General features: G+C 38.8%; 1 protein-coding gene across 1 annotated transcript in view; it reads left to right on the top strand.

Moving 5' to 3' along the window:
• Positions 1-26,715, top strand: part of DNAH6 (dynein axonemal heavy chain 6) — a 207,943-nt gene that overhangs the window by 76,384 nt on the left and 104,844 nt on the right. Inside the window, exons 40-46 of the mRNA XM_087716259.1 lie at positions 4,749-4,906; positions 7,448-7,579; positions 8,484-8,655; positions 14,655-14,801; positions 14,900-14,973; positions 20,679-20,833; positions 23,512-23,743. Coding sequence (XP_087572385.1) covers positions 4,749-4,906; positions 7,448-7,579; positions 8,484-8,655; positions 14,655-14,801; positions 14,900-14,973; positions 20,679-20,833; positions 23,512-23,743 — 1,070 coding nt within the window. The remainder of the gene's footprint in view (positions 1-4,748; positions 4,907-7,447; positions 7,580-8,483; positions 8,656-14,654; positions 14,802-14,899; positions 14,974-20,678; positions 20,834-23,511; positions 23,744-26,715) is intronic.

Below are 26,715 nucleotides of genomic sequence, written 5' to 3'. Positions count from 1 at the left end.
TCGGTGTTGGTCGGAGGACAGAGGTCGACTCCTAGGCCCCTCAATTATGGGGTGCCGCAGGGGTCGGTCCTGTCCCCCTCCTATTTAACATCTACATGAAGCCACTGGGCGAGATCATCCGCCGGCACGGGATTAAATACCACCAGTATGCGGACGATACTCAGTTGTATCTGTCCGTCCCGTGCCAACTCAGTGAAGCGGTGGAAATGATGTGCCAGTGCCTGGAAGGGAGTGAACAAACTTGCATTCAATCCTGACAAGACTGAATGGCTGTGGATGTTGCCCCCTAAGGACAGTCCATCCAGTCCATCCTTAACCCTGGGGGGAGAAAAATTGCCCCTCTCAGAGAGGGTTCACAATTTGGGGGTCCTCCTGGATTCGCAGCTGACCTTGGAACACCACCTGTCGGCTGTGACCAGGGGGGTCTTTGCCCAGGTTCACCTGGTGCACCAATTGCGGCCCTATTTGGACCGGGAAGCACTTCAGACAGTCACTTATGCCCTCGTCATCTCAAGACTGGATTACTGTAATGCGCTCTACTTGGGGCTGCCCCTGAAAAGTGTTCAGAGACTGCAATTAGTCCAGAATGCAGCCGCCCAAGCGATTCTGGGTGTGCCAAGGTACACCCATATCACACCTATCCTCCGCGAGCTGCACTGGCTGCCCATTGGTCTCCGAGCACAATTCAAGGTGCTGGTCATCACCTTTAAAGCCCTACATGTCCTAGGACCCGGATATCTGCGAGACCATCTTCTGCCACATACCTCCCTCAGACCAATAAGATCGCACAGGGTGGGCCTTCTCCAGGTGCCGTCAGCGGGACAATGCCGGTGGCGATGCCTAGGAGCAGGGCCTTCTCTGTTGCCGCTCCGGCCCTGTAGAATGAGCTGCCCCCTGAGATCCGGGCCCTACCCACTCTCTTGGCCTTTCGCAAAGCCATTAAAACCTGGCTTTTCCGGCAGGCCTGGGGCTGTCCAGCTCCCTCCTGATTGGGTGTTTGTTGTGTTTCCCTTTTTAACCTTGTTGTGTCCAATTGTTTTTAATAATTCTTTTTAATTGTTTTCATTTCTGTAAGCCGCCCAGAGTCCTCCAGGATTGGGCGGCATAGAAATTCAATAAATGAAATGAAATGAATGAAATATTTCTTCACAAAATTCCTTTATAGATCCAGGACCCGTGGGACTTGCTCCCTAGAACAGCTTTTTCCTAGATAAATCTGAACTGCAATTCCCTATATTTGCTGTTGGGAATTCTGGGATTTGCAGCACCGAAAAATCTGGAGAAGCCTGCCTTAGATGCAAGTAATTATACTGCTTTATAGATAATGCTAAAGACAGTTTAGATTTTTTTTAAATTGCTGTGCAGAGCTTTCTTCAGCTCTGATGATCATAGGCTGCCACTCGTCTTCTGTTGCCTTCACCCCATCAAAATTTCCAAGGCTTTCTTTTGTTCTCTACTTTTAACAACATATTGCTAGAAGAGAACATAAAGCTGATTTATTGCTTCTGTTAGGCTATTTATTTTACATATTATTTATGTTTGCCTGCCTCCTTGCTGACAATGCGCTCTGACATGCCTGATTTTAGCTTTAAACTTACTGGTGGACTTTGTCATATCTCTCTCCAGTATTCATCATAAAATGGAAGATAAATACCATTATATCCATAATAAATCTATTATTGCTAGTCCTACCAAAGCATGGATACAGAATATCTTACAACTTCTGTTTCAGAGTCAACTTAATTTAATTTAATTAATTGTTGTACCCTGCCCAGAATCCTTCTCTGGGGGAGACAGATAGTTCGGAACTGTAAAAAAAAATGAATGAATGAATGAATGAATGAATGAATGAATGAATGAATGAATGAATGAATGAATAAATAAATAAATAAATAAATAAATAAATAAATAATCTCTCAGTTATTCTGAAAATGATACACTAGCATTTTTCATTTCAGTGCAAAATCACAGTATCTGTTTGGATTCTATGTATTGATTTCCTCACTGCTCAAAAGAAATATACTCTCTTAGCATGTGCCGTTGTATGCTCTGTGATTATCTTTTAATATGATATGGTCTCTAGGTGACTAGTCAGCAAGCCCACTCTGTCAAATATGTAGCGGTTGGTGGTGTAAAGTCTTGTTTGACAAACTGAATTCTTCTGATATCCATGACTTTAATGCTTGGGCTTATTGAGGACTATGTAAAATAAGGCAAAAATACTTCTCATTTGTTGAAAGTAGCCTTTTAGATGCTATTATTGATGATAGAATTGTGTGCATTCAGAAGCAGTATGCCTGATTTAATTGTTTCCCATTGTGATTTGCTTGCCTTCTGATGATTCTCACCCCTTCGGTGTGACCTCTTCAGATTCTCTTGTTGCCCAGTCAATCTCTTCAATTTTGCCTACTAAGGAAGCCCTATTAAGGATATGATAAGTTTTCTTTGCAACCGCTTCTTCTGCAGAAGGGATGTTAAAACATTGTCATATGTCTTCATCCTGTTTGGCAATTGCCTCATTTCAGAGAGGCCGCAGCAGAGACCTATAGACAACTGTTTAGTAACCACTATATCACTCGTGAATAGTCAGCCAAATTGATTTTTGTAGACTGTTCCCTTTCTGCCTCTGATAAAGCTTTACTCTTTTCTGATTCAAAAATGCAGAATTAGTGACAACATGTCTGTTTTTACTTAGAACTATTTATCTGATCTTGCTCAAACTCTATTGTACATAGTCTTTTACACAGATATTTGCTCTAAGGTAGTTATTTTACCTTTGTTAAAAAAAACCACTAAATATCTCTATAGCTACAAATCAAATATTCTTGTATTTTCTGTGTAAATGTTTTGAAATGTTAGTAAAATATATATCTCTGAGAACTTCCTCTATGTTTGCATGCAGTTTATGCGATGGAATGTAGTGAGAGATGGATCCCCAGGAGAGAGAGGGTGCATTCCAGAAGAGTAAGGGGCAACTTAGCAACTTAGCCTAGATATTATGTGTGAGAGAAAGAGGACAAAGACAGCACCTTCCTAATACTTCTCAGAGTATATTGTAAATTCAGATAGTAGAATCCTTAGTCTGGCAAGGTTTTGTCTGTAGGTGTGAAATAATAAAGAACTCACCTTGGAAGAATTGCCACATGTCCTTTTTTATTTTGGGCCTGACGGTTTATTTGTTGTCCTCTTGGTATTACAGGTAGTCCTCAACTTACGACCACAATTGAGCCAAAATTCATGTTGCTAAGTGAGAAATTTGTTAAGTGAGTTTTGCCCCAATTTACAACTTTTCTTGACACATTTGTTAGTGAATCACTTCAGTTCTTAAATTAGTTATATAGTTGTTAAATGAATCTGCTTGTCAGAAGACCCCAGGACACTGCAACCATCATTAAAGTGAGTCAGTTGTGTACTAGCCAAATTTAAATCATGTGACCATGGGAATACTGGTCATATGTATGGAAAATGGTCATAAGTCGTTTTTTTAGTGGCAGTCATTAAATACTAGTCACTAGTGTAACAGTCACTAAATGAACTGTTGTAAGTCGAGAACTACCTGTAATGTGGAAATCATTCAAACCTTGCCCACAATTAAAATTCTCAATTCAGTTAGAGATTAAATCAGACCATAGAAGAAGTAAACTGGCAGCCTTTAATATAGATCCATCCTTCCTGGGGTTTTTCACAAGATTAAAAATAAAAGTGTATCCAAGTATTTGCTTCCTAAGGAACTGTCCTGATTTCACATTAGGGCAATATCTTGTCTACTTTCTTTTGTTTGCCAAACCCCGTTCACAACAAGAAATGAAATTTTTAATCCATTATGTGTAGACTTATCAAAATCATTCCTTAATGTTTTTGGGTAGCAAATACTTAACACACATGCCAATAAGCTAGCCAACCTGCCTTCTGCATGCCTTTGCCTTATTCCTCTGGGTCAAGCAAGCGTCTGCTATATTGATTTCCCAGGGGAACTACATTGCCTGACATTTGTCAAACAGCTAACTATCCATCTTCTCTTAACACTGCAAATTAGAAACTAGAGCACAGACAGATGCTGGTTTCAGATGGACAGTCTTCAATAACCAGTCTGCCCTTCCATCAACAAGCATAAATGTGTGGTAAATGGGAGAAAGAGACTGGCTACTTCAAGTGTGGCTCTTCAAAATGATGATGGCGAGGTGGCGCAGTGGTTAGAGTGCAGTATTGCAGCCACTTCAGCTGACTGCTAGCTGCAGTTCGGCGGTTCAAATCTCACCGGCTCAAGGTTGACTCAGCCTTCCATCCTTCCGAGGTGGGTAAAATGAGGACCCAGACGGTGGGGGCAATATGCTGACTCTGTAAACCGCTTAGAGAGGGCTGAAAGCCCTATGAAGCGGTATATAAGTCTAACTGCTATTGCTATTGCTATGGTGTGTGCTTTCACACAATCTACCCACCATCCTTTTTCAGGCATATTTTTTTTCAGCCTACTGTGAGAAGTGTGCCTCATTTTCTGCCTTATATGGCATCTGTTTACCCTCAAGGACCTAAATGGAGCTTCACAGAATTTGTGGTAGGGCTTATTCCTGTGGAAAGCTTTGCTTTAGGATTTTTCAACATTGCTAAGTATAAACAAACATTTGAAGAATAAGGATTGTAGAGTTAGCAGAATTAATCCACACCAAAATACTAAATATTTGATATATGCATCTTTATTATATGGCAAGGCTTACCAGCAGTGGTTTCTTTATTCATGTATTGTTTAGGAGCACCAGGAAAAAAAAGAGTGGTCATTTTTGTGGATGATTTAAACATGCCGAAACTGGATCGTTATGGCTCACAGCCCCCTATTGAACTACTTAGACAGTACCAAGACTTTGGAGGATTCTATGACCGAGATAAACTGTTTTGGAAGGAGATCCATGTAAGTCTATTTTCAGTGCCTCTGACTGTTCTAATTCCATGTTTCATTAGAAACATGCTATAAATAGTGCTAATTACAGTCCTCCTTCCCAAGGGCTGGATTCCGATGCATGTAGCATTTTGAGGCTTGTTGTTTCTGTAAGACATTCTTCACTCTAGTTCATATAAGCAAGGAACACTGCGGCATATAATGGAGGCTTTGCCCTGTAGAACAAGCTGTTAATTTATTATTGTTCTCTCTGTATATCTATGCCATATTTTTGTGCACACAGATTTACCAAAAAGTGTCAATGCATTTGGAAGATTTATCAACTCTTGTTCTTGTTATTATTTAAATAACAGCCCGACTCCCAAGGATTGTAAACAATTGTAGCAGCAGGAGAAGGTAAATTTGGAGAGAAGCTATGTTCATAACAGAAATTGTGAACATTCCCTTGCAAGTAGCTGCAGGCATGTGTATTACCTCCATATCCCGTTCTTCCATCTGGAAGCTCAAATATTGTTTCATCTGATATTTTCTTTTCAGTGTATGTTTGGTCCAGGTAGATATCATATCGTGCCATATCAATCTGCCAACACTCAGGGACAAAATGGCTGCTTTTCAGAGGTGCATTCTTTAGCAATATTTGGTCTAATATGAAAATCAAAAAGGTTATGTTAAAACTCTATAAGGCCTGGGGCTCCTATTTTGATGTGTAATCCTTCAACATGCTCCAAAATGGACTGTAAATGTTCAGTGTTGGCTACCCATCGACCTCCATTACTAGCATGCATCTCCTAGCCTTAAGACAAAATATCAGGTTGGATCAGATATAACTAGCAGGAGGGACCCTCAGGAGAAATGGAGGCAAGAATGATATATCATTTCCTTTTTTTTTTTTCAAGAAAAGCAACCATGTGTTATAAACTATTCTGTTTCAGAGAAAAAGCTCTTAATGGTATTATCTCCTGGGCGCTTCTGTGTCCTGGCATTTCTGGGCTGCCTTAAGGCCTAAAAGCTATTTACGTCACCAATTCAATTCAATTCAATTTATTAGATTTATAGGCCACCCAATCCTGGAGGACTACCACAGGTGCCCAGTGCTTCCCAATCCTTCACCTCATTACCATGTGAATGATTAGGATGGAAAGGAGAATGGGTGAAGGTGACCTCCCTCGTGTGCCCTTTTTTTCAGTGTGATTGGATTTCCAGACCTGTATCAGAGGGCACATGACAATTACAGCGGAAAGGAGCATGATGAAATAGTGAATGCGCTTGACCTTTGTATGCTCTCTTCTCCCAGGCGATCATATTCTTGGCAAACTGCCAAATAATATGGGGAGCTTACCAGGAATGCAGCTGTACCTTGCCAGAAGTGGACTAAGAGGTGGCAGTGACATAGTGTATAGGATTCTGCAAAGCTGCATCCTTTGCAAGGCTGAACAGTTGGTTTAAAGGTTGGGTTGGGCTTTCTGTGTGTATATTGTTTTGTCATCGCTACACATTACACTGTTTGTAGCTTGGCATGCAGTTAAACCAACTATCCTCCAATAAAACAGACTCTGTGTGTAGATCAGGATGCTTTATTAAAGGAAAATAGAAATACATACAAAAATGAATGAATGAATGAATGAATGAATGAATGAATGAATGAATGAATGAATGAATGAATGAATGAATGAAGTTCTTCCTGATTCTTCTGTTTCCTTCTGAATGTTAAAGGAAATGGAGTCTGATTTCCCAGGATGCAAAACATCCCAGGATGTTTTGGGAGTGAGTGTTCATGGGTAGATGACTCTTAAAGGGGTGGGTGAGCTTCCAAACAATACAGATTGGTATTTGACCCTGGCCACTAGATGGGGATAGAGAACAACAACAGTATATACACAAATTATATGCTGGGCACGACATATATTCCAAGATAATGTTTCTGCTGGGACTATCTAAGTGCCTATGCACACATGAACAGAGGACCAGAAATAGACTGAGACAGGGCCTATTTTAACACATTAAAGAGATGTTCCATTACTAATAGTACATTTTTAAAGCACTTGTTTTGAATACTCTGCAAGACACTATGTATTTTTTCCCTAATTTATTAATGTCTGGTTACAGTCAGTAGTTGTGCTGTGACGAAGGTAAAATCTGCTGATTTTTTCCTGAAATTTAAACACCAGAAGAAACAATCCACTAGAGGACAGCAGTTTTCTGATCAAATTACTCTTGTACTTGCCTAGGCCAATATTTGTCAAGTTCCTTGTGTTATGCCATCTGGATTCCTTTATATTGAAAACCGCAGAAGCACACAGAATTGTACAAACTTGAGCTAAACCTTTGTGCTCATAGTACAGGTATTTTGATACCAAATTAAAAATTGGCGTAAGAATAGAATATCTTCTATTAAATATTCTAGATATACTCTACATATACTCTAGAATAGAATATCTCAATAAAGTATACTGAGTTATGGTCTACTTATAAATATATTATTTGAGACAGAGATCTTTAGAAGTAATAGCACCACAGATTATTAACTTCTCACACAAATCATCTTCTTCCCAGGATGTAACTATTTGTTCAGCTTGTGCACCTCCTGGTGGTGGACGTAATCCAGTTACCCCACGTTTCATAAGACATTTTGCTATGCTGTGCCTTCCAACGCCCTCTGAACATAGCCTTAAACAAATTTTTCAGGTGAGTACCACTATCTATGTACATAAAAGAAACACAGTATTTCTTTGGGTTTTCTGTCTTAGCATATTATTGTGCAGTGCTAGATCCAGATAGACAGCTGGGCTAAAGCTGCTGGTAATTTCATTTAGATCAGAATGTAAGGTAGCAAATGTACCTGTATAAATAAACAACCAGACCCAGGTTTCTGCTTTTGGCTTTGTTGTTTTAATTGCTTTTTTGGTTTTTAGTATTGTTTTGTTCTGCTGAGAGTTTTATTCTTAAAATGGGTGCCCCGTACATATCTTTTAAATAAACAGGTTTAGACAAGACTGCCTTATGTTCAAACTGACAAAATATACCTTTTTTTCCGATCGTTTTTTTCTGAAGAAAAGGTTTTCAAGGTTAAAAAACATTAGTACACTTAATGCTCATTTGTACAGATAATGTTCTCTGCATACCTTCCAGATGCATTCTTTCTTTCTGTAGCTTTACAAATTAAAGAAAATTATAGTATTTAAAAAGCAACACTGCAAGCCAAATCTATATGTTCCAGCTGTGAATGGATGAATTGCTTTGGTGCACAATGGAATTTTTTCCATCAGCTGCATTGATCCAGAACCTTGTGTGTGTTTGGCAATGAAACATAATGCTCTTGCTTTCAGATGCTTCCTTATAGCTTTAATTTGTTTGCAAATTATGAATTGGCACTCCCATCATAATTAATTGGGAATTTTGGTAGATGTAGAAATGGTACTCAGAGTTAGATGAAGAATTTCAGCACTTTTTACAGATTTTGGTTATTTGGGGTTGTTGTGGAGCTGTAGATTCACTTTTAGTGATTTTGTAAAATCAAAACTCTTGTAAAAGAAAGAAACAAAATTAAATATTTAGCTTTGTGTTTTGTATTATTTTTCCCTTGGTCTAGGCAATTCTGAAAGGCTTCCTAGCTGAATTTGCCCAAGCAGTAAAGCAGTGTGCAAGTAGTATAGTGGAGGCTGCTGTTGAAATATATCAAAGAATGAGCATTGATCTGCTCCCAACACCAGCAAAATCTCATTATGTGTTTAATTTACGTGATTTGTCAAAATGTGTCCAAGGTATGGTATATCTGTTCAGTATAATAGTTTTTGGTTGTTCAAATTCTGTGCTCACATTTTCAGCAATTATTCTCTATATTTATCACATTACATACATTTAATTTTTTTAGTACAGGTAGTCCTCAATTTACAACCAAATTGAATCCAAAATTTATGTTGTTCTGTGAGAAATTTGTTAAGTGAATTTTGCCCCATTTTACAGCTTTTTTTGCCCCATTTGTTAAATGAATCACTGCAGTTCTTAAATTAGTAACATGGTTGTTAAGTGAATCTGGTTTCTCCACTCACTTTGCTTGTCAGAAGGTCACAAGGAGATCACATGACTCTGGGACACTGCAACCGTCATAAAAGTGAGTCAGTTGTCAAGCATCCGAATGTAAATCACATAACTGGGGATGCTGCTACAGTCATAAGTGTTTTCTCAGTGCCGTTGTAACTTCAAATTCTCACTAAATGAACTGTTGTAAGTCGAGGACTACCTGTATTAATAACAAATATTGATAATTCACTTTATGATTTGTTCTCATTTCTTAGCCATAAAAAACATTATTGCTAGAAAGTCATAAAAACATTATTGCTAGAATGCTCTTTCATAAAAGTATCATACTTAATATAGTATTCTTATAACTACTGCCACATTCTTGTGCAAAGATGCCTATTTTAAAGAGGTTAGTTAGAGTAAACTTCAAATCGGTACAAAAAAGCAGATGAATCCAGTGCAATTGTAGATAAAATAATTTGTGTTATAGCCCTAGTGAAATATATAATATGCAATGCCAAATATTGTAATAATATTTGCTGGCTTATGTGGTCTGAAATTAATTAACAATGTATTTTTGGTGTGCTTTTATCTGAACAGAAGTGGACAATCCTATTACCTTTATTGTATTTCCTAAAGCACACGTAGAATCAGAGTATATAATGATTGCAACTCAACTTGCAGATCTGGTATTTCCCAACTTTGGTAACTTCCAGATGCAAGAACTCAGATCCCAGAATCCCACAGCCAAGATGACCATTGCTGAGAATTCTAAGAATTAAAGTTCATATAACTAGAAGTTGTTGAAATTGAAGACAATAATCAGTTCCACATTTAGTGTAGAAATCTTATTACTACATCTCCAAGAGATGCCCATTCAGTTTCTGTTTAAGTTCTTCCAGTGAAGAAAATCCACACCCTCTCCCACTGCAACCTATTCCACTACAGAACAGCTTGCCCACTAGGAAATGTTCCTTAATATCCAATCAAAATTTGCTTCATTGTAATTTAAATCCATTTATTTTTGGCTTGTGTTCTGAAACAACATGAAGCAAATCTACCCTGTCTTCTACATGGCAGGCATTCAAATGCATGTCTGACTGCAGTCTTCTCTTCTCCAGACTAAATATACCAAATGTCTCCAAGTGTTCCTCATAAATTTTTCCTTCCAGGACCCTAATTGCTTTGGTTGCTTTCTGCTGGACACACTCCAGTTTGTCAATATCCTTCCAGGAATAAGGACAGTATTCTAGATGTGGACTAAAAAAAATAGAGAGGGAGGATTAAACTATATAGCTCAGGGCTGTTTAATTTAAATATATAGATAAACAAGATTGTTGCATTAGTTCCAATCCTATGTCTACTTAGCAACATCTTTATTTTCAAGAATAGCTCTTGAGTTCCACATAGATTCCATAAGCATATCTTGGGGAGGGGGGGAACCTGGGTTATTATATTAACGTGTACCTCTCTCCCATCATTTTTTGCGATCAACAATAATGCTATCAACATTCCAAATGCGAATAGGTTTTTCATTAGTGGATAGAATCAACCTTATTTGGTAAACTGGTAAGATTGCGCCCTGCAATCCTCTCTAGATATGATTTTGTGGTTAATAATAAACATGAATTTGTAGTATTAATATTTCCCATATTTTGGTTTTGAGACAAGGAGGTGCTGCTATTCTGCTGAAATGCTGGAATTGTGGAATAGCCTCTCAATGGAGGTCAAGCTGGCTTCCCCTATGCTGGGGAAAGTTTCTAAAAACCAAGCCTTTGCAGAAACGCTTCCCATGATTTGTGGTTGCTATATTCTATTTTCTTTTCATTTGCCTAATTTCACTGTTTTTATTTTTTATATAGTGTTTTTATGTGAGCCACCAAAAGTAATTTTTGATTGCCGCAGCATAGAAATATTCCTTGGGCTATATTCCTTGTACTATAAAAATCCTCCTGCAGTTGTTTTCTGTGTTAGACATGACATTCTGTACAAATGTTTCCAATAAGATAGATTGGTATTTTCCTTACAGCATAGAATGAAAAGAGCTGTAACCTAAATAGGTATGACAAGTAGTTTACCCTATCACTGTTCAGTCTTTTTCTGTTGTAATCAAACCTAGTATTTTACAACATGCATTTACATGGTTTTCTTTTAGAAATTTTACTGAGAAGTCAACTTTCTCCTTTGGAATATTCTCCTTTACTTAAAAAAATATGAATTACTAAAGAAACAGGAAGATTGTATATTCTTTGAATATATATTTTAAATTTTTTTAGCTTCAGGAATATTAAAGTGGAAGAATACTTTTATTACCATAAATAATAGCTGGAGATACCAATTTTAAGCTAGTATGGGAAAACATAAACTACAAAATAGCATAAAATAATTTGTGGGGGAAATAGTTTTCTAATTTTTTAACGATATGCAAAAAGACTGTTAATCTTGTTTATGAATCATTTTAAAATGTTTATTCAAGTTAATGTATTAAATGAAATTAATTAAATTAACAGCATCTGAATTTGATTTCCTGTGTTCCATCCTAATAAATACAATATGTAGCAATGAAGTATTTTGTGATATTATGGAAGACTGATACTATTTTTTTTTAATACAAAATTGGGTGGTTATTGCAAGTTTTCCAGGGATAGCTTTTATTATTTCTGAGTATAGCTTAGTTTTGTGTATACGTATATGCACATACATACATACATAAACCAAAGTACCGTTCCATATCAGCATATTAGTTACCGTAATTATGCAACCCCATTTTTAAATGAAATTTGATTTGTCTATTGTTCATCCTTGTGTACCTTGGTACAATGTTTAATAAAGAGATAATAGATGAAGACATTTTAATATGTGCAAATGTTGGTGAAAAGAAAGAAAAGCAGAAAATATGACGTGCTAATCAAAATAGCTATGTCTAAAAGAATACTTGTGCTATAAATTTACATTATAGTAAATACTTCACTATAAAGAAGTACGTAGGTTAAGAGAGCCATAAAATTAAAGTAGAAAAGAGCTTTGTGTGTGGTAAAACAAAAGTAAGTAGGGTCAAGAATTCAGACTCAATATAAAGACCATTTTTTGATGGTTAATATTGAGCTGTTTGCATACAATGGATCTCAGCAGGCCCTTCACTTCTTGGTTGAATCCTACTGCTAAGCTGCTGAGTATTGCAGAGAATGTTCCCCAGTGAACTCAGCCTCTTTCTGAGATAAGGGGGCTTCAGGTAAGAAGACAGCTTAATGAAAATGTCAATGTGGCATAAGGATGCTTGAGGAAAGGCAAATGCTATATTGAGAATCATTAGGAAAGAAATAAAAATAAAACTGTCGATATTATATGACTTTGTACCTTTGGACTCACTTGATCACCTCACCTCTGTCCTCATAATTGCCTCAAGAAGGACATCATGGGACCTAAGAAAGTGCAGAGTAACCATGATGACCAAAGGCAACACCTTAAGTGCAAAAAGATTAAAATAATTGAAGCTTTTTAGCGTAGGAAAAAAAGCAGTTATGGAGCATTATGTTGCTGTTTTAAATGATGCATGTTTGAGGGGAAGTATTCCCTGAATACTACAGGTAGTCCTTGACTTACAACAGTTCATTCAGTAACCATGCAAAGTTATAACAGCACTGAAAGAAGTAATTTATGACCATTTTTTACACTTATAACTGTTGCAGCATCCCCATGGTCACGTGATTAAAATTCATATGCTTGGCAACTGGTTCATATTTGTGACAATTGCAGTGTCTTGGAGTCATGTGATCTCCTTTTGTGACCTTCTATCAAGCAAATCCAATGGAGAATCCAGATTCATCTAACAACCATAACAAGTGCAATGATTTACTTAACAACAATGGCAAGAAAAGTTTTAAAATGGGGCAAACTCACTTAACAAATGTTTCACTTAGCAATATAAATTTTGAGCTCAATTGTGGTCATAACTCAAGAACTACCTGTATAATCTGAATTCATCCAGTGAATTTGAATGAGAGATTAGGAAGATAAGGGAAATGTTTTACATTTTTGGTTAAAATTCATTAGTATAAAATAGATACGGCTAGCTACCCTGTTAGAATGTTTCAAAAAAAATTAGACAAACTCGTGGTTAGAATACGTTCAACATACTTCAAATGAATTAACCAAAGAAAAATAAAAAAAATACATTCCAGTTGCAAAACTTTTTCAAAAAAATTGACCAACTTACTCAAAAATACTATTTCTTGCTTGAACTTCCCTCAAGACATTTTGAAGAGTTGCACACATCAGGTATCTATTTCTAGAAGTTAGGAGTGGATTCGACTTCCATTATTATATAATAACTCTTTTTACCTTCTGCCATGTATAAAAAATCTTAATGTTCTTAGATTTAAAAATTCAGTTACTTAGTTTAACACACTAAGTTTTTCACATACTATTCCATGTAAAAAACAAAATAGATTGTAAAAGTACAATAAGAACATAAACTATATTTGAAACATTACTATATTTTCTACATAGGTCATATCTCTTTGAGGTAATCCAGCCAAGAAAACAAAAACATGAGTACTGACATCTTTATTGTAAGGTTACAGTAACATAACCCTCAAAATGACACTATAGAGCACTGCACACCAAAACAACTAGACACAAGAACAGTTTTTCGCCCAACGCCATCACTCTACTAAACAAATAATTCCCTCAACACTGTCAAACTATTTACTAAGTCTGCATTACTATTTCTATTAATCATCTTATTGTTCCTATCACCCATCTCCTCTCACTTATAACTGTAACTCTCACTTATGACTGTAACTTTGTTGCTTGTATCCTTACGATTTATATTGATTGTTTCCTAGTATGAATTCATTGCTTATTTTTACTCTATGACTATCATTAAGTGTTGTATCTTATGATTCGTGACAAATGTATCTTTTCTTTTATGTACACTGAGAGCATATGCACCACAGACAAATTCCTTGTGTGTTCAATCACACTTGTCCAATAAAGAATTCTATTCTATTCTATCTTGTGAATCTAAAAGCACTTTTCCTCTTCCTCACCTCTAGTTTCCAAAGAACTAGAGAAGGTTCCTTCCTCCACCCGCATTCCTTCTGTAGGCTGAGGGTTCTTCCCTCCACCCTCATTCTCTTCTCTGAACATTGCCTAGGCTGCAGTTCTTCTTCCTCCTGTCTCCCAAGGCTATTCTCACAGACCGATTACAGAAGTGCACTGCAATCGACACATGAAAGAACTGACACTAATCTGATTGCCACAGTGGGGGATGAAAAAGTCCACAGAGGTCAAACATAACTAAGAAAGGCTTGCTACTCCTAGTCATGATAAGCTATGTCTTGCCATGATCTAAGGCAGTCTGCCTCTTAATTCCAGATACTGCAGAACATGACTGATGATTGTTACTATGTTCATATTTTAATTGTGGGCTTCCAGTAATTGGCTGGTCACTCTGAGAAAAAACTTCTGCCCTAGCTGGGCTTTTTGTCTGATCTAATATAACTCTTTCTGTGTTCTTTTGAATACCTTAGAAACAGTAGCATGTCACAAAAAAAATTTACATGCAAATTGCATTTATAATAATAAAATTGCATTTATAATAATAAAATTGCATTTAAAATAATAAAATTTGCATATAATAATAGTTTGATGTTGCAGTTATCCGCTGGTAAATATGTATGTATTTTAAAAAGTATTGAAGATTGCTTGTTGTGTAAGCATCTGTTTTTCTATACAGGTATACTGCAGTGTGATCAAGTGTCAGTTCGAGACCAGAATCAGATATTTAGACTATTCTGTCATGAGTGCCAGAGAATTTTTCATGACCGTCTCATCTGTAATGAAGATAAACAATATTTTTATTCTATGTTAAGCGACATGGCTAGTAAGAATCCTTCTTTAATGTATTTGTGTAGCTGATTACTTTTTTATTCATAAACATTCTGTATTTACAAATCAGCAAACCAATTATTTTAATTGTAGGCAAATATTTTGGAGTTTCAATTGACCCAGACTCATTTGCATCTAAACCTATCTTATTTGGAGATTACATTAAGGTGAGCATACTACCAACATATATAGAATCATAATTTTAAGATTAGCTTTATTTTTTTAGTTAAAAATTGTCCTTCTATATCAGTCTTTTTATGGTCAAAGTTGATTTACCCTTATGAAAGGTGTATGAATTTCAGCATCTAGTATTACAGTAACACTCTTAGTTATCAGACTTTTGCTTCTGGCATTCAATAAAACCATGAAAGTTTTTTAGATCAATAATAGAGAGGCTTGAACAATAATACAGTATCTTATTTTGCAATCAATTTATTTTCCTGATCTGAAAAAACATTCAAATTCCCAAGTATAGTCAAAATGCAGGCTTTGAAGGGATATAAATGCAGTAAAAATTGAAGAAAATCATATGTAGTTAGATATTCACAAGGCTCCCCTCGTCCGGGACCTAATATTAGACGAGGGGGCAGACCTGGCATGTATTATTGAAACCTGGCTGGGCCCAGAGGGAAGAGTCCCCCTCACTGAAATGTGCCCAGAAGGATTTCATGTGCTCATCAGCTGCGACCCCAGAGAAGGGGTGGGGGAGTGGCTGTCATCATCCGAGGGTCATTAGTTCCTCGTAGGATCCCTGCTCCGGAGCTTGTCGGGTGTGAGTCCTTGTTTGTGAAGTTGGACCTTGCGGGTCAAGTGGGCTTGTTGTTAATGTATCTTCCTCCCAACAACGTTGCAACAGCCCTCCCCTCGCTCCTTGAGTCAGTAGCTGAGCTGGCAGTCGAGTTCCCCAGGCTTATGGTGCTGGGGGATTTCAACCTGCCTTTCAGATTCAGATTTCAGATTTCAGATTTAATTTATTTGTATGCCGCCCTTCTCCGGGAGGGACTCAGGGCGGCGAACAACTCAAAAGGGGAAAGGGGATACAAACACAATACATATAATTAAAATACACAAGAGTCATACGGCCATACAAGTCGAGAGGGGAGGGGAACTCATCAACCCCAGGCCTGCCGGCACAGCCAGGTTTTGACGGCTTTCCGGAAGGCCTGGAGAGGGGTGAGGGTCCGAATCTCCGCGGGGAGTTCATTCCAAAGGGCCGGAGCTGCAACAGAGAAGGCCCTCCCCCGGGTAGTAGCCAGATGGCATTGGCTGGTAGACGGAACCCGGAGGAGGCCGACCCTGTGCGATCTAACGGGTCTGTGGGAGGTAATTGGCAGAAGGCGGTCTCTCAAGTACCCAGGTCCAATACCATGAAGGGCTTTATAAGTTACGACTAGCACTTTGAAGCGTATCCGGAGACCAATCGGTAACCAGTGCAGCTCGCGGAGGATAGGTGTAACGTGGGTGTACCGAGGTGCACCCACAATCGCTCACGCGGCTGCATTCTGGACGAGTTGTAGTCTCCGAATACTCTTCAAAGGCTGCCCCATGTAGAGCGCATTGCAGTAGCCTTTGCTCGGTGAACACTCAGACGGGGCGCAGGAGTTCATGGCTTCCATGACAGCCATGGACTTGACCCAAGTAATCCGGGGTTCAACTCACTCAGCAGGTCACACACTTGACCTCGTATTCCTCTTGGAGCAGTGGAGACGTGATCTAGATTTGAGGGGTATTAAGATCTTGCCCTTGTCATGGTCTGATCCCTTCCTACTGAGGCTTGACTTTCAGAAACCAATCCCCCACTGTAGGGAGGAGGAACCGATTAGGTGGTTCCGCCCCAGACGCCTGATGGACCCTATGGGATTTCAGACGGCGCTTGGAGAAATACCTGACGCTCTCGTCCACAGTCCGGTGGAGTCCTTAGTTGCTGCTTGGAATAAAGCGGCGGCGGGGGCTCTAAACCAGATTGCGCCTTTGCAGCCTCTCCAAGATAGCGGATCCAGGAGGACTCCTTGGTTCACCGAGGAACTCCGGGAGATGAAGCACCAAAAGAGATGCCTAGAGCGCCGCTGGAGGGCCAGTAACTCTGAGTCAGACCGAGCACTGATGAGAGCCTATATCAGAGCCTATCTCGTGGCAATACGGGCGGCGAAATGTGCGCATTTTGCCGCTCTTATTGCATCCGCTGAATTGCGCCCAGCCGCCTTGTTTAGAATAACCCGCTCCTTCTTGAAAGAGAGGACGCGGATGACCCTTTACAAGGTAGAGCTGAGGAACTTGTTCAGTTTCTAATGGATAAAGTCGCTTGGATTCAGACAGATCTGGACTCCAATTGCACGGTACCAGCCGAGGTACCGGGGGAAGGTCTTGAGTGGAGTTTATGGAGCGAGTTTCAACTTGTCGCTCCTGAGGAAGTGGACAAGGCCATGGGAGCGGTGAGTGCTTCCACCTGTATACTGGACCCGTGCCCCTCCTGGCTGGTCTCAACCAGCAGGGAGGTGACACGTGGCTGGATCCAGACAATAGTTAACACCTCTCTCCGGGAGGGATCCTTTCCGCTCCTCTTAAAGGATGCGGTGGTGAGACCCCTCCTGAAGAAACCTTCTCTGGATCCAGCCATTTTGAGTAACTATCGTCCAGTCTCCAACCTCCCCTTTGTAGGGAAGGTTGTTGAGAAAGTGGTGGCCTTTCAACTCCGGCGGTCCTTGGATGAAACCGATTATCTGGATTCCTTTCAGTCTGTATTCAGGCCTGGTTACAGCACAGAAACTGCTTTGGTCGCACTGATCGATGATCTCTGGCCAGCCAGGGATAGGGGTCACTCCTCTATCCTTGTGCTCCTTGACCTCTCAGCGGCCTTCGATACCATCGACCATGGTATCCTTCTGCGACGGTTGCGGGAGGTGGGAGTGGGAGGCACCATTCTTTGGTGGTTCTCCTCCTACCTCTCGGACAGGTCACAGTCGGTGTTGGTCGGAGGACAGAGGTCGACCCCTAGGCCCCTCACTTATGGGGTGCCGCATGGTTCGGTCCTGTCCCCCCTCCTATTTAACATCTACATGAAGCCGCTGGGTGAGATCATATGGCGGCACGGGATTAAATACCATCAATATGCGGATGATACACAATTGTATCTGTCCGCCCCATGCCAACTTAGTGAAGCAGTAGAAGTGATGTGCCAGTGCCTAGAGGCTGTGAGGGTCTGGATGGGAACAAACAAGCTTGCACTCAATCCCGACAAGACTGAGTGGCTATTGATGCTCCCTCCCAAGGATGGTCCAGCTATTCCATCTCTCAGCCTGGGGGGTGAAATTATTCGCCCCTCAGAGAGGGCCCACAATTTGGGAGTCCTCCTGGATCCACAGCTGACCTTAGAACATCATTTGTCGGCTGTGACCAGGGGGGCTTTTGCCCAGGTTCACCTGGTGCACCAATTGCGACCCTATTTGGACCTGGAGGCCCTTCGGATAGTCACTCATGCCCTCGTTACCTCAAGACTGGATTACTGTAATGCGCTCTACATGGGGCTGCCCTTGAAGAGTGTTCGAAGACTTCAGTTAGTCCAGAATGCAGCCGCACGAGCGATTGTAGGTGCACCTAGGTACACCCACGTTACACCTATCCTCCGTGAGCTGCACTGGCTTCCTATTGGTCTCCAAACACGCTTCAAAGTGCTAGTTGTTACTTTTAAAGCCCTACATGGCATCGGACCTGGTTACCTGAGAGACCGCCTCCTGCCAATTACCTCCCAAAGACTGATTAGATCGCATAGACTAGGCCTTCTCCGGATTCCATCTGCCAGCCAATGTCGACTGGCGACACCCCGGGGGAGGTCCTTCTCTGTTGCAGCTCCGGCCCTCTGGAATAAACTCCCCGTTGAGAACAGGACCCCCACTACCCTTCCGGCCTTCCGCAAAGTGACTAAGACCTGGCTGTTCCAGCAGGCCTGGGGCTGTTGAGTTGTCCAGCCCACTTCAGGTTTGTGACTGTTGTGTAATTTTAAACTGTTGTTTATTTTTTTTATATCCCCCCTCCCTTTTATTGTAAGCCGCCCTGAGTCTCTTTTGAGAGTGGGCGGCATACAAAATTTAATAAATAAATAAATAAATAAATAAATAAATAAATAAATAAATAAATAAATAAATAAATAAATAAATAAATAAATATTGTTTCAAATATAAAAAGTAATAGATCCCAAGGAGTGAAAAGTCAAGAGTGAAGTTTAAAACCACTCTCTCTGCCAAATATCTGTTAGTTTGTAGACATCTGTTATTTTTTTTTACATGAAAAATCTACATAATTATTAAGTATTAGAACGGAATGTTGCCAACGCTTAATAACATTCACGGAATTCCTTCCCCCCACAAATGATGGTGTCTTTTTATTGAGATGGAATGTGTCTGTTAGATTTTCTGGAAGTGTCATATTTAGGAATAAATTCTGAGCTGCTTTCAGAACTGACAGATCAAATCAGTGCAGAAAATAAACAGCTGATCAGCAGATGGCCATGGCACAAACATATGGAGTGAACTCCTTTGCTTTGGAATAGTTCCTAGAGTAATCTCTGAGGCACTGAAACTCATTTCACTAAATCTATTAATTAAATATTTACCTATATAAATGTGACATGATTCATTACATTGAATTTACCTTCAGTTTTATGAAGGAAATGTCCTAAATGTGCACAGATATTAATTACAAGGATATAAAATTGTTTTAAGTGGTAGTCTGCATTTGTCATTTCTTTTTGAGGAACAATCCCTGAGAAGATTTGTGGATCTCCTGGACTTCAAATCAAAACATAGATCTGGTGTCAGCAAAAAACAAGCACTAGTGTTTTTTTAATATTTTCCCAAAAGGCTAAATTCTAGACTTCAAATAATTTGTTAGATGTACAGCCAAGGAAAAGGAGACTTCCCTGCTTCAGGCATCTTCCGGAAGCTTATTTATATGCAGTATGTCAAATAGAGAGTCTCACTGCAAATTTGTAAGATTCATTTATAACAGTTGACAGCGTCAGTAAGTCATGGACTTAGACTATGATTTCTGCTTGGATGACAAGGGAATTAAAAAAGCATACTTTCATAATAAGAATGTCAGGTTTCTTTCCACCAAGAAACTAAATATGTACATTTTCTTGGAAGTTATCTTCATAAACGAATAAGAATATGAAGTTATATTTGTAAAAAGAAAGCCTAGAGAATGACAGATATGTGTACTGCAAATATACATTTTCCACCACTGAGCTTATCAAACTGAAAAGGAAAAACAAGAAAACAAACAGAGGTCAATGTTAACACCTTTGGAAATGGTTTAGATAAATTGTTTAGATTTAGATAGTTGAAAATTTAAAACATCTAAAAATGATGTATTCCCATCTGTTCATTGCTGAGCAATGGATTAGTAATACCTTGAGTTCTCTTTTCTGCCATATCAATCAGCCAGGGAGTATCTTATGACATATTCCAAATTGCTTTGAAGGATGTTATAGTTGAAAACTAGGATATGGATTCATTAAAAAATAAAATGCTATGAAGTTTAAGAACAGAAAAAAGAGATGGTTTATTGAATTAACTGTTAACTTGCTATAGTGTTTCCCATGAATCCATGACAATGAGTAAAACACAAGGGAAAAGGATTCCAGTGAACCTACATTCACAAGAAACCATCTTACCCCTAACATTTTAAGTTAATTAATAGATCCAGGAGGTGTGACAAACTACTTTTCTCTCTGCATGCTTAATTTTGTACAATCTTTGTCAACCTTGTTTCACTCCTGTCATCATGACATTTCTTTGATTAGTGTCTGTTCCCAATTGTCATTAAATTATCATTTTATTATATTCATCTGATTTTTTTCAATGATGCCATGTAGATTGGAATAGAGAAAGCCGATCGAATTTATGAAGAGTTACCTGACATGGAAAAGATTATCGGAGTTTTACAAGATTATCTTGATGATTACAATATAACAAGCTCTAAAGAGGTCAAGCTGGTATTTTTCCAAGATGCAGTAGAGCATGTTTCAAGGTAAATAATTATCATTAATTTAGTATTAATATTATATATACATTGAATATCGTGTGTGTGTGTGTGTGTGTGTTGCATTTGTGCTGATAAATAAATAAATAAAGGGAGACTAGTATAGATCTGTTTCAAGCTATTCAAGCTCTCATCAGCTAGCCATACCCTTACTGGGATTTGAACCTGTGCTGTATTACATATTAGGCAGTTGTGTTAGCCACTAAGCCACAGGTTCTCCTCCTTTATCAGCTGAGCCAGGGAAATAGGTATGTAATTTTGTGTCACAACCCCTGGTATGCCCAAATATGGGAAGAAGCATACTGCTTTCCTTTCTCTGTCTATCGGCTCATCTCAAGAGACCATCCAGACAGAAAGCCATTATTTTTACTGTTGCCTTTTTGTTACATTTGTGTTGCATTTTTGCTGATAAATAAAGCTTAGTGGCTAATACAACTGCCTAATATGTAATACAGCACAGATCCTCCTATATTTGGGCATACCAGGGGTTGTGACACAAAATTACATACATGTATGTATGTATGTATTTCGCTCTACATGGGGCTGCCCTTGAAGAGTGTTCGAAGACTTCAGTTAGTCCAGAACGCAGCCGCGCGAGCTATTGTGGGTGCACCCAGGTACACCCACGTCACACCTATCCTCCGTGAGCTGCACTGGCTACCCATTAGTCTCCGAATCCGCTTCAAGGTGCTGGTCGCTACCTATAAAGTCCTACATGGCATCGGACCTGGGTACCTGAGAGACTGCCTCCTGCTGATTACCTCCCATAGACCGATCAGATCTCACAGGTTAGGTCTCCTCCGGATTCCATCCGCCAGCCAATGTCAGCTGGCGACCCCCCGGGGGAGAGCCTTTTCTGTTGCAGCTCCAGCCCTCTGGAATGATCTCCCTGTCGAGATCCGGACCCTTACGACCCTCCCGGCTTTCCGCAAAGCCACCAAGTCCTGGCTGCTCCAGCAGGCTGGGGGGCCTGTGAAACATCCAGCCCCGCGGAAATTGTGAATGTTGTGGTTTTGTTTTTAAAGTGTTGTCTTTGTCTAGTCTTCCCCCTTCCCTTGTCTATTGTGAGCCGCCCAGAGTCCTTTGGGAGTGGGCGGCATACAAGACAAATAAATACAATACAATACAATGTGTATATGTATGTATGTATATGTATGTATGTATGTATGTATGCATGTATATATATGTATATATATGAAATATATGACATACCTTTGTCACATATAGGTAGTCTTCAGGTTACAACTGCAATTGTGACTAGCCTTCCAATTAATGAGACAGTGAAAACTTAATAATTCAAGTCGTTAGCAAGGAAAAAAAGAATTATTAAGCTTTCATCTGAGAATATAAGCAGTTCCAAGCTGTGCATATTTTTGTAAAATTAAAGTATTCACGTCTGATAAATTTTACATTCCTAAATATCAAGAGTATCCTTTTTTATTACCCTGCCTTCTACATATAGACAGTGGATGTATCTAATACTCCTGCTCTCTCTTTTCCCCACAACAACTTTTCTACATCTCTCTCTAAGAGAATGACCAGCCCTAATCTCCCAACTGGCTTTTATGCCTAAGGGAAGCCTAGAACTCAGAGTTCCTGAGTCCCAGACCAATTCGTTTGTCAAAGTGAACCAAAACTAGATCATATACATAGACAATACATATCAGAGATATAGCGCTCCTTCTGTCTCTATTTCTTGACTTTAAAATTATTCTATCTTGGTTTTTACTTGGCTCTTACTTTACTAATTTTTTATGGTTTTTAATTTTTTTACCTGTGATCTGCTCAGAGTGACTCTGTGTGTGAAATGGGCAATATCTAAATTTTATTAATATAATTTATATGTCATATCTAATTTATCTCATTCTCTTTATCACTATATCATTTATAACTATATCTAGCTAGGTAGCTATAAACAAACCAACCATTAGGTCAGTTTCCAAGCAAGCAAAGACAAGCTCACTCCAATATGTGAACCTAATTTTATATGTCCTTCACCATATTTTAGGTAATGTGACATTTGAATAAAGTAAGATTATCACCCCACCCTGTTGAAATCTAAAAATATTCCACAGAGATTGCAGAAAGACTCATAATATTTAGGTGGAGAGCACTGAAGAGTAGCATAAAGATAGGAAAAAGATGCATGTGTCAAAGCTGTAGAAAGCACTATGTAAGTCATATTCAAAGTAAATATGGTACAAATAGTTAAAATATAAAACAGAAATTTGCATGGTATGCAAATAGGGCAAAGAACAAAAAAGGAAAATGCCAGTGAGCAACCTAAACCATTGAAGCCATCAATAAGCCTTGTAACAAAGTACAGCAAACCACAATTTCATAAATCAGAACAGGTTTGGTGGTGATTATATTATATTTCATAAACTTAATTCTTCCTGGTCAGAAGGGGTAACCAAATCTAACACAGGAAATTATATTGAGATTTTTGCCATCAAATTTTAATTACGTGAGTAAGGGTGATTCTTGAGCCATAATAAGCGGGTGCTTGTATGTGTATTGTAGTCATGTCCTAGGAGAGTATTAAAAGAAAATTCCTCTGCTTCAATCCCTGTACATAGAGTATGTCACAGATGAATAAGGTAGAATGGTGTTTTTACTTTTGTAAGTTTTATCAAAGTCAAATGTCATTTCAATTTTCTGCCTAGAATTGCTCGGATGATTCGTCAGGAAAGAGGAAATTCCCTCTTGGTGGGTGTTGGAGGCACAGGGAAGCAGTCTCTGACTAGACTTGCATCTCACATTTGTGGCTATAAATGCTTTCAAATAGAACTAAGTCGTGGCTATAATTATGACACTTTCCATGAAGACCTTAGGAAGCTATACAAAATGGCAGGGGTGGAAGACAAAGACATGGTTTTCCTTTTCACAGACACCCAGGTATGCTATAATAATATTGAAATTCATTTTGCACTTAGAGCACTATGAATATAATGAAATGCGATGTGATTTATGTACTTTTGTTCATGCAGCCAAAGCAGTTCAGAAAGGGAATATTAAATGCCATTCAATGTTTAAAGTTCAGATAAGACACTGAAAGTAGATACACTCTGCTAGCACAGGATGAAGATAAAATTTGGATTCATTCATGTTTCTGCAAGATGTGGGCTGTCATTTCTTTGTTTGTTTGTTTGTTTGTTTGTTTTTGGCAAAACAGGTAGACCTTGATTTACAACAGTTCACTTGGTGACCATTCGAAATTACAACAGCACTGAAAAAAGTGGCATGATCATTTTTCACACTTATGACCGTTGCAGCATCCCCATAATCTGATTTCACATTGAGTCTTTATTGATTAGTCCTTGGGCCATATCAAAGTTCAAAGTTCCAGAAACAAATTATTACTAAAATTTGATAAAAGCAATATAAAATTAAATTTGATAAAATACAATTTAAAATGGAATTGGAATTTAAAAAATGATTTAAAATGGAATTGTAATAAAATACAGTCTAAAATGAAATTGGAATCGAATACAATAATTTAAGATATACATAAAATATGATAAAATTATATTTCGGCGTCATCCCTGCAAACTACCCCGATCAGTCCCACATATGCAGATCTCAACCAAACCATTTTGTTTAAGTCCTATGCTGTGTTAAATGTTATTTTCCAGTTCTGGCTGCACATAAGGTAAGTTGTTTTGATATGGGGATCCCAATGGGTCATTCGTTTGGTATATTGACCAAGGTACTTGTCTCTCATCCCCTTATAAAGCAACAATCAAATAGGATCTGAGCCAGGTCTTCTACCTCTGCTGCTCCGCAAATGCAGAAACTCTCGCTCGCGTAAATATCTCCATAAGATTTTTTGGCAGTTGTAACTTCAAATAGCTGTCTACTTGAAAAGTATGTCTGTATTTACTCAGCATTTCAAGTTACCCACCTTACTAAGAATACCCATGATCAGGTGATTTCACAACTGACTCACATTTATGATGGTTGCAGTGCCCTAGGATCATATGATCACCTTTTGTGACCTTCAAACAAGCAAAGTCAATGGAAAAGCCAGATTCACTTAACAGCCATGTTACTAATTTAACAACTGCAGTGATTCACTTAACAAATGTGGCAGGAAAAGCTGTAAAATGGAGTAAAACTCAACAAATTTCTCATTTAGGAGCATAAAATTTGGGCTTACTTGGCTTGTAAGTAATTGGGTCATAACTAAGGATTACCTCTGTCTGCCTCGTGGTTTTATCCCAGATACTGGTACAAACTGGCAGGCAATGAAGTTTGCTAGTTTTTGGTGAAGGGTAATTCAAGGCATAGCAAAGAATTCTCACTCTTCATTCTAGGAATTGTAATGAAAAGTGATAGAGGGACATAGCTAGTAATGTACAATTCCAGATTAAGAAGATGGAACTCTTTTATAGCATGAATAAGAATCCTTAGCTACTGTAGAACTTGCAACTGTATGTGTATCAGTCACTGCTGGATAATGACACTCTCCATAAAACTAAAAAGTGCCCATAAATTACAGAAAGAGAAAAAATAACACTATAAGAATCCATTGACATGCCTAAACCAGTGTAGAAATACAAGAATAAAAACGAGGGCAAAAAAGCACAAAGAAACAAAAAGAAATACACTTGAAATGAAGCTCATGAAATATCAGACATTGTTTTCAACAATGAAAGTGACAACAATTTCCATGGCAACATTAATAAGTGATTGAAGTGTGGAATAACATGGAGGAATTGAAGATAAAGTAGTGATATAAACAGTGTTTGATACTTAGAACAGTAATTTATTTACAAAATAAACTAAATCTATTGAAAGGACATTTTTAAAATAGGTATTTGTGCCAGTATTAATTGATGAATAGAGGATAGAACTAAACAGATGTTACCATGTTACATGAATAGGATTCTGTGGATTTACATAATTCTGATACCTTAAAAAATTAAACCAATGAGGAAAAATTATAGAGGAAGTTTGGATGGTAATTCTGGGAACAAGGGAAAGATGAAAAGGGGAAAGTGGGAGAGATACCACTCTTGCCTTATTTCTGGCATGAAATCCTTTCAGGGCTCCTTGGGTTATTTCTCAGCCAAAACCCAGAATTACACAAAATAGTTGAGAAGTTTTTGAATGAATTATGAGCAGTCTCAAATAATTTATTTATTTATAATAATTCTGGGAGTTGAAGTCCACACATTTTCAAGCTGCCAAGACTGAGAAACACTGATTTAGCAGAATGTCTGGAATGTGAAGTTATGCTTGGCTTTGAAAGAAAATATATTGATTTGCTCTTAAGGAGCTGATTAGCATCCATCCAGTCCATAAGAAAGCTCTAAAACCTTCTTATTCACTGTTCTCATATTTAGTTTATCCAGTATCCTTTAAAAAAAAAACAACAGTCCTGTAATGTTGTCTCACTACTCAGGCTTAACCTCACTAGGGACTGGGAACTGTAGATAGTAGATTGTAGAAGTTTATTTGTATGCCGCCCTTTTCCCTGGGGGGACTCAGGGCGGCTCACAACCCAAAGGGGAGGGGGAGACAAACTTTTAACGTATAAGACAATACATAATTAAAAAACACAACATTCATACCATTCGGGCGGGTTACAGTCTTAGCCCCAGGCCTGACGGGATAGCCAGATTCTGAGGGCTGTGCGGAAGGTCTGGAGGGTGGTGAGGGTACGAATCTCCACGGGGAGATCGTTCCATAGGGTCGGAGCTGCCACCGAGAAGGCTCTCCTCCGCGTAGTTGCCAGTCGGCATTGACCGGCAGATGGAACTCGGAGGAGGCCTAATCGATGAGATCTAATAGGTCGCGTGGAGGTAATTGGCAGTAGGCGGTCTCTCAAGTACCCAGATCCACTACCATGTAGGGCTTTATGGGTG

The sequence above is a fragment of the Thamnophis sirtalis genome, unplaced genomic scaffold, assembly GCF_051295495.1.
Source record: "Thamnophis sirtalis isolate CommonGarterSnake01/CBP01778 unplaced genomic scaffold, rThaSir2_p1.2 scaffold_5, whole genome shotgun sequence".
Lineage (NCBI taxonomy): Eukaryota > Metazoa > Chordata > Lepidosauria > Squamata > Natricidae > Thamnophis > Thamnophis sirtalis.
This window is presented reverse-complemented; position numbering and strand designations above follow the sequence as displayed.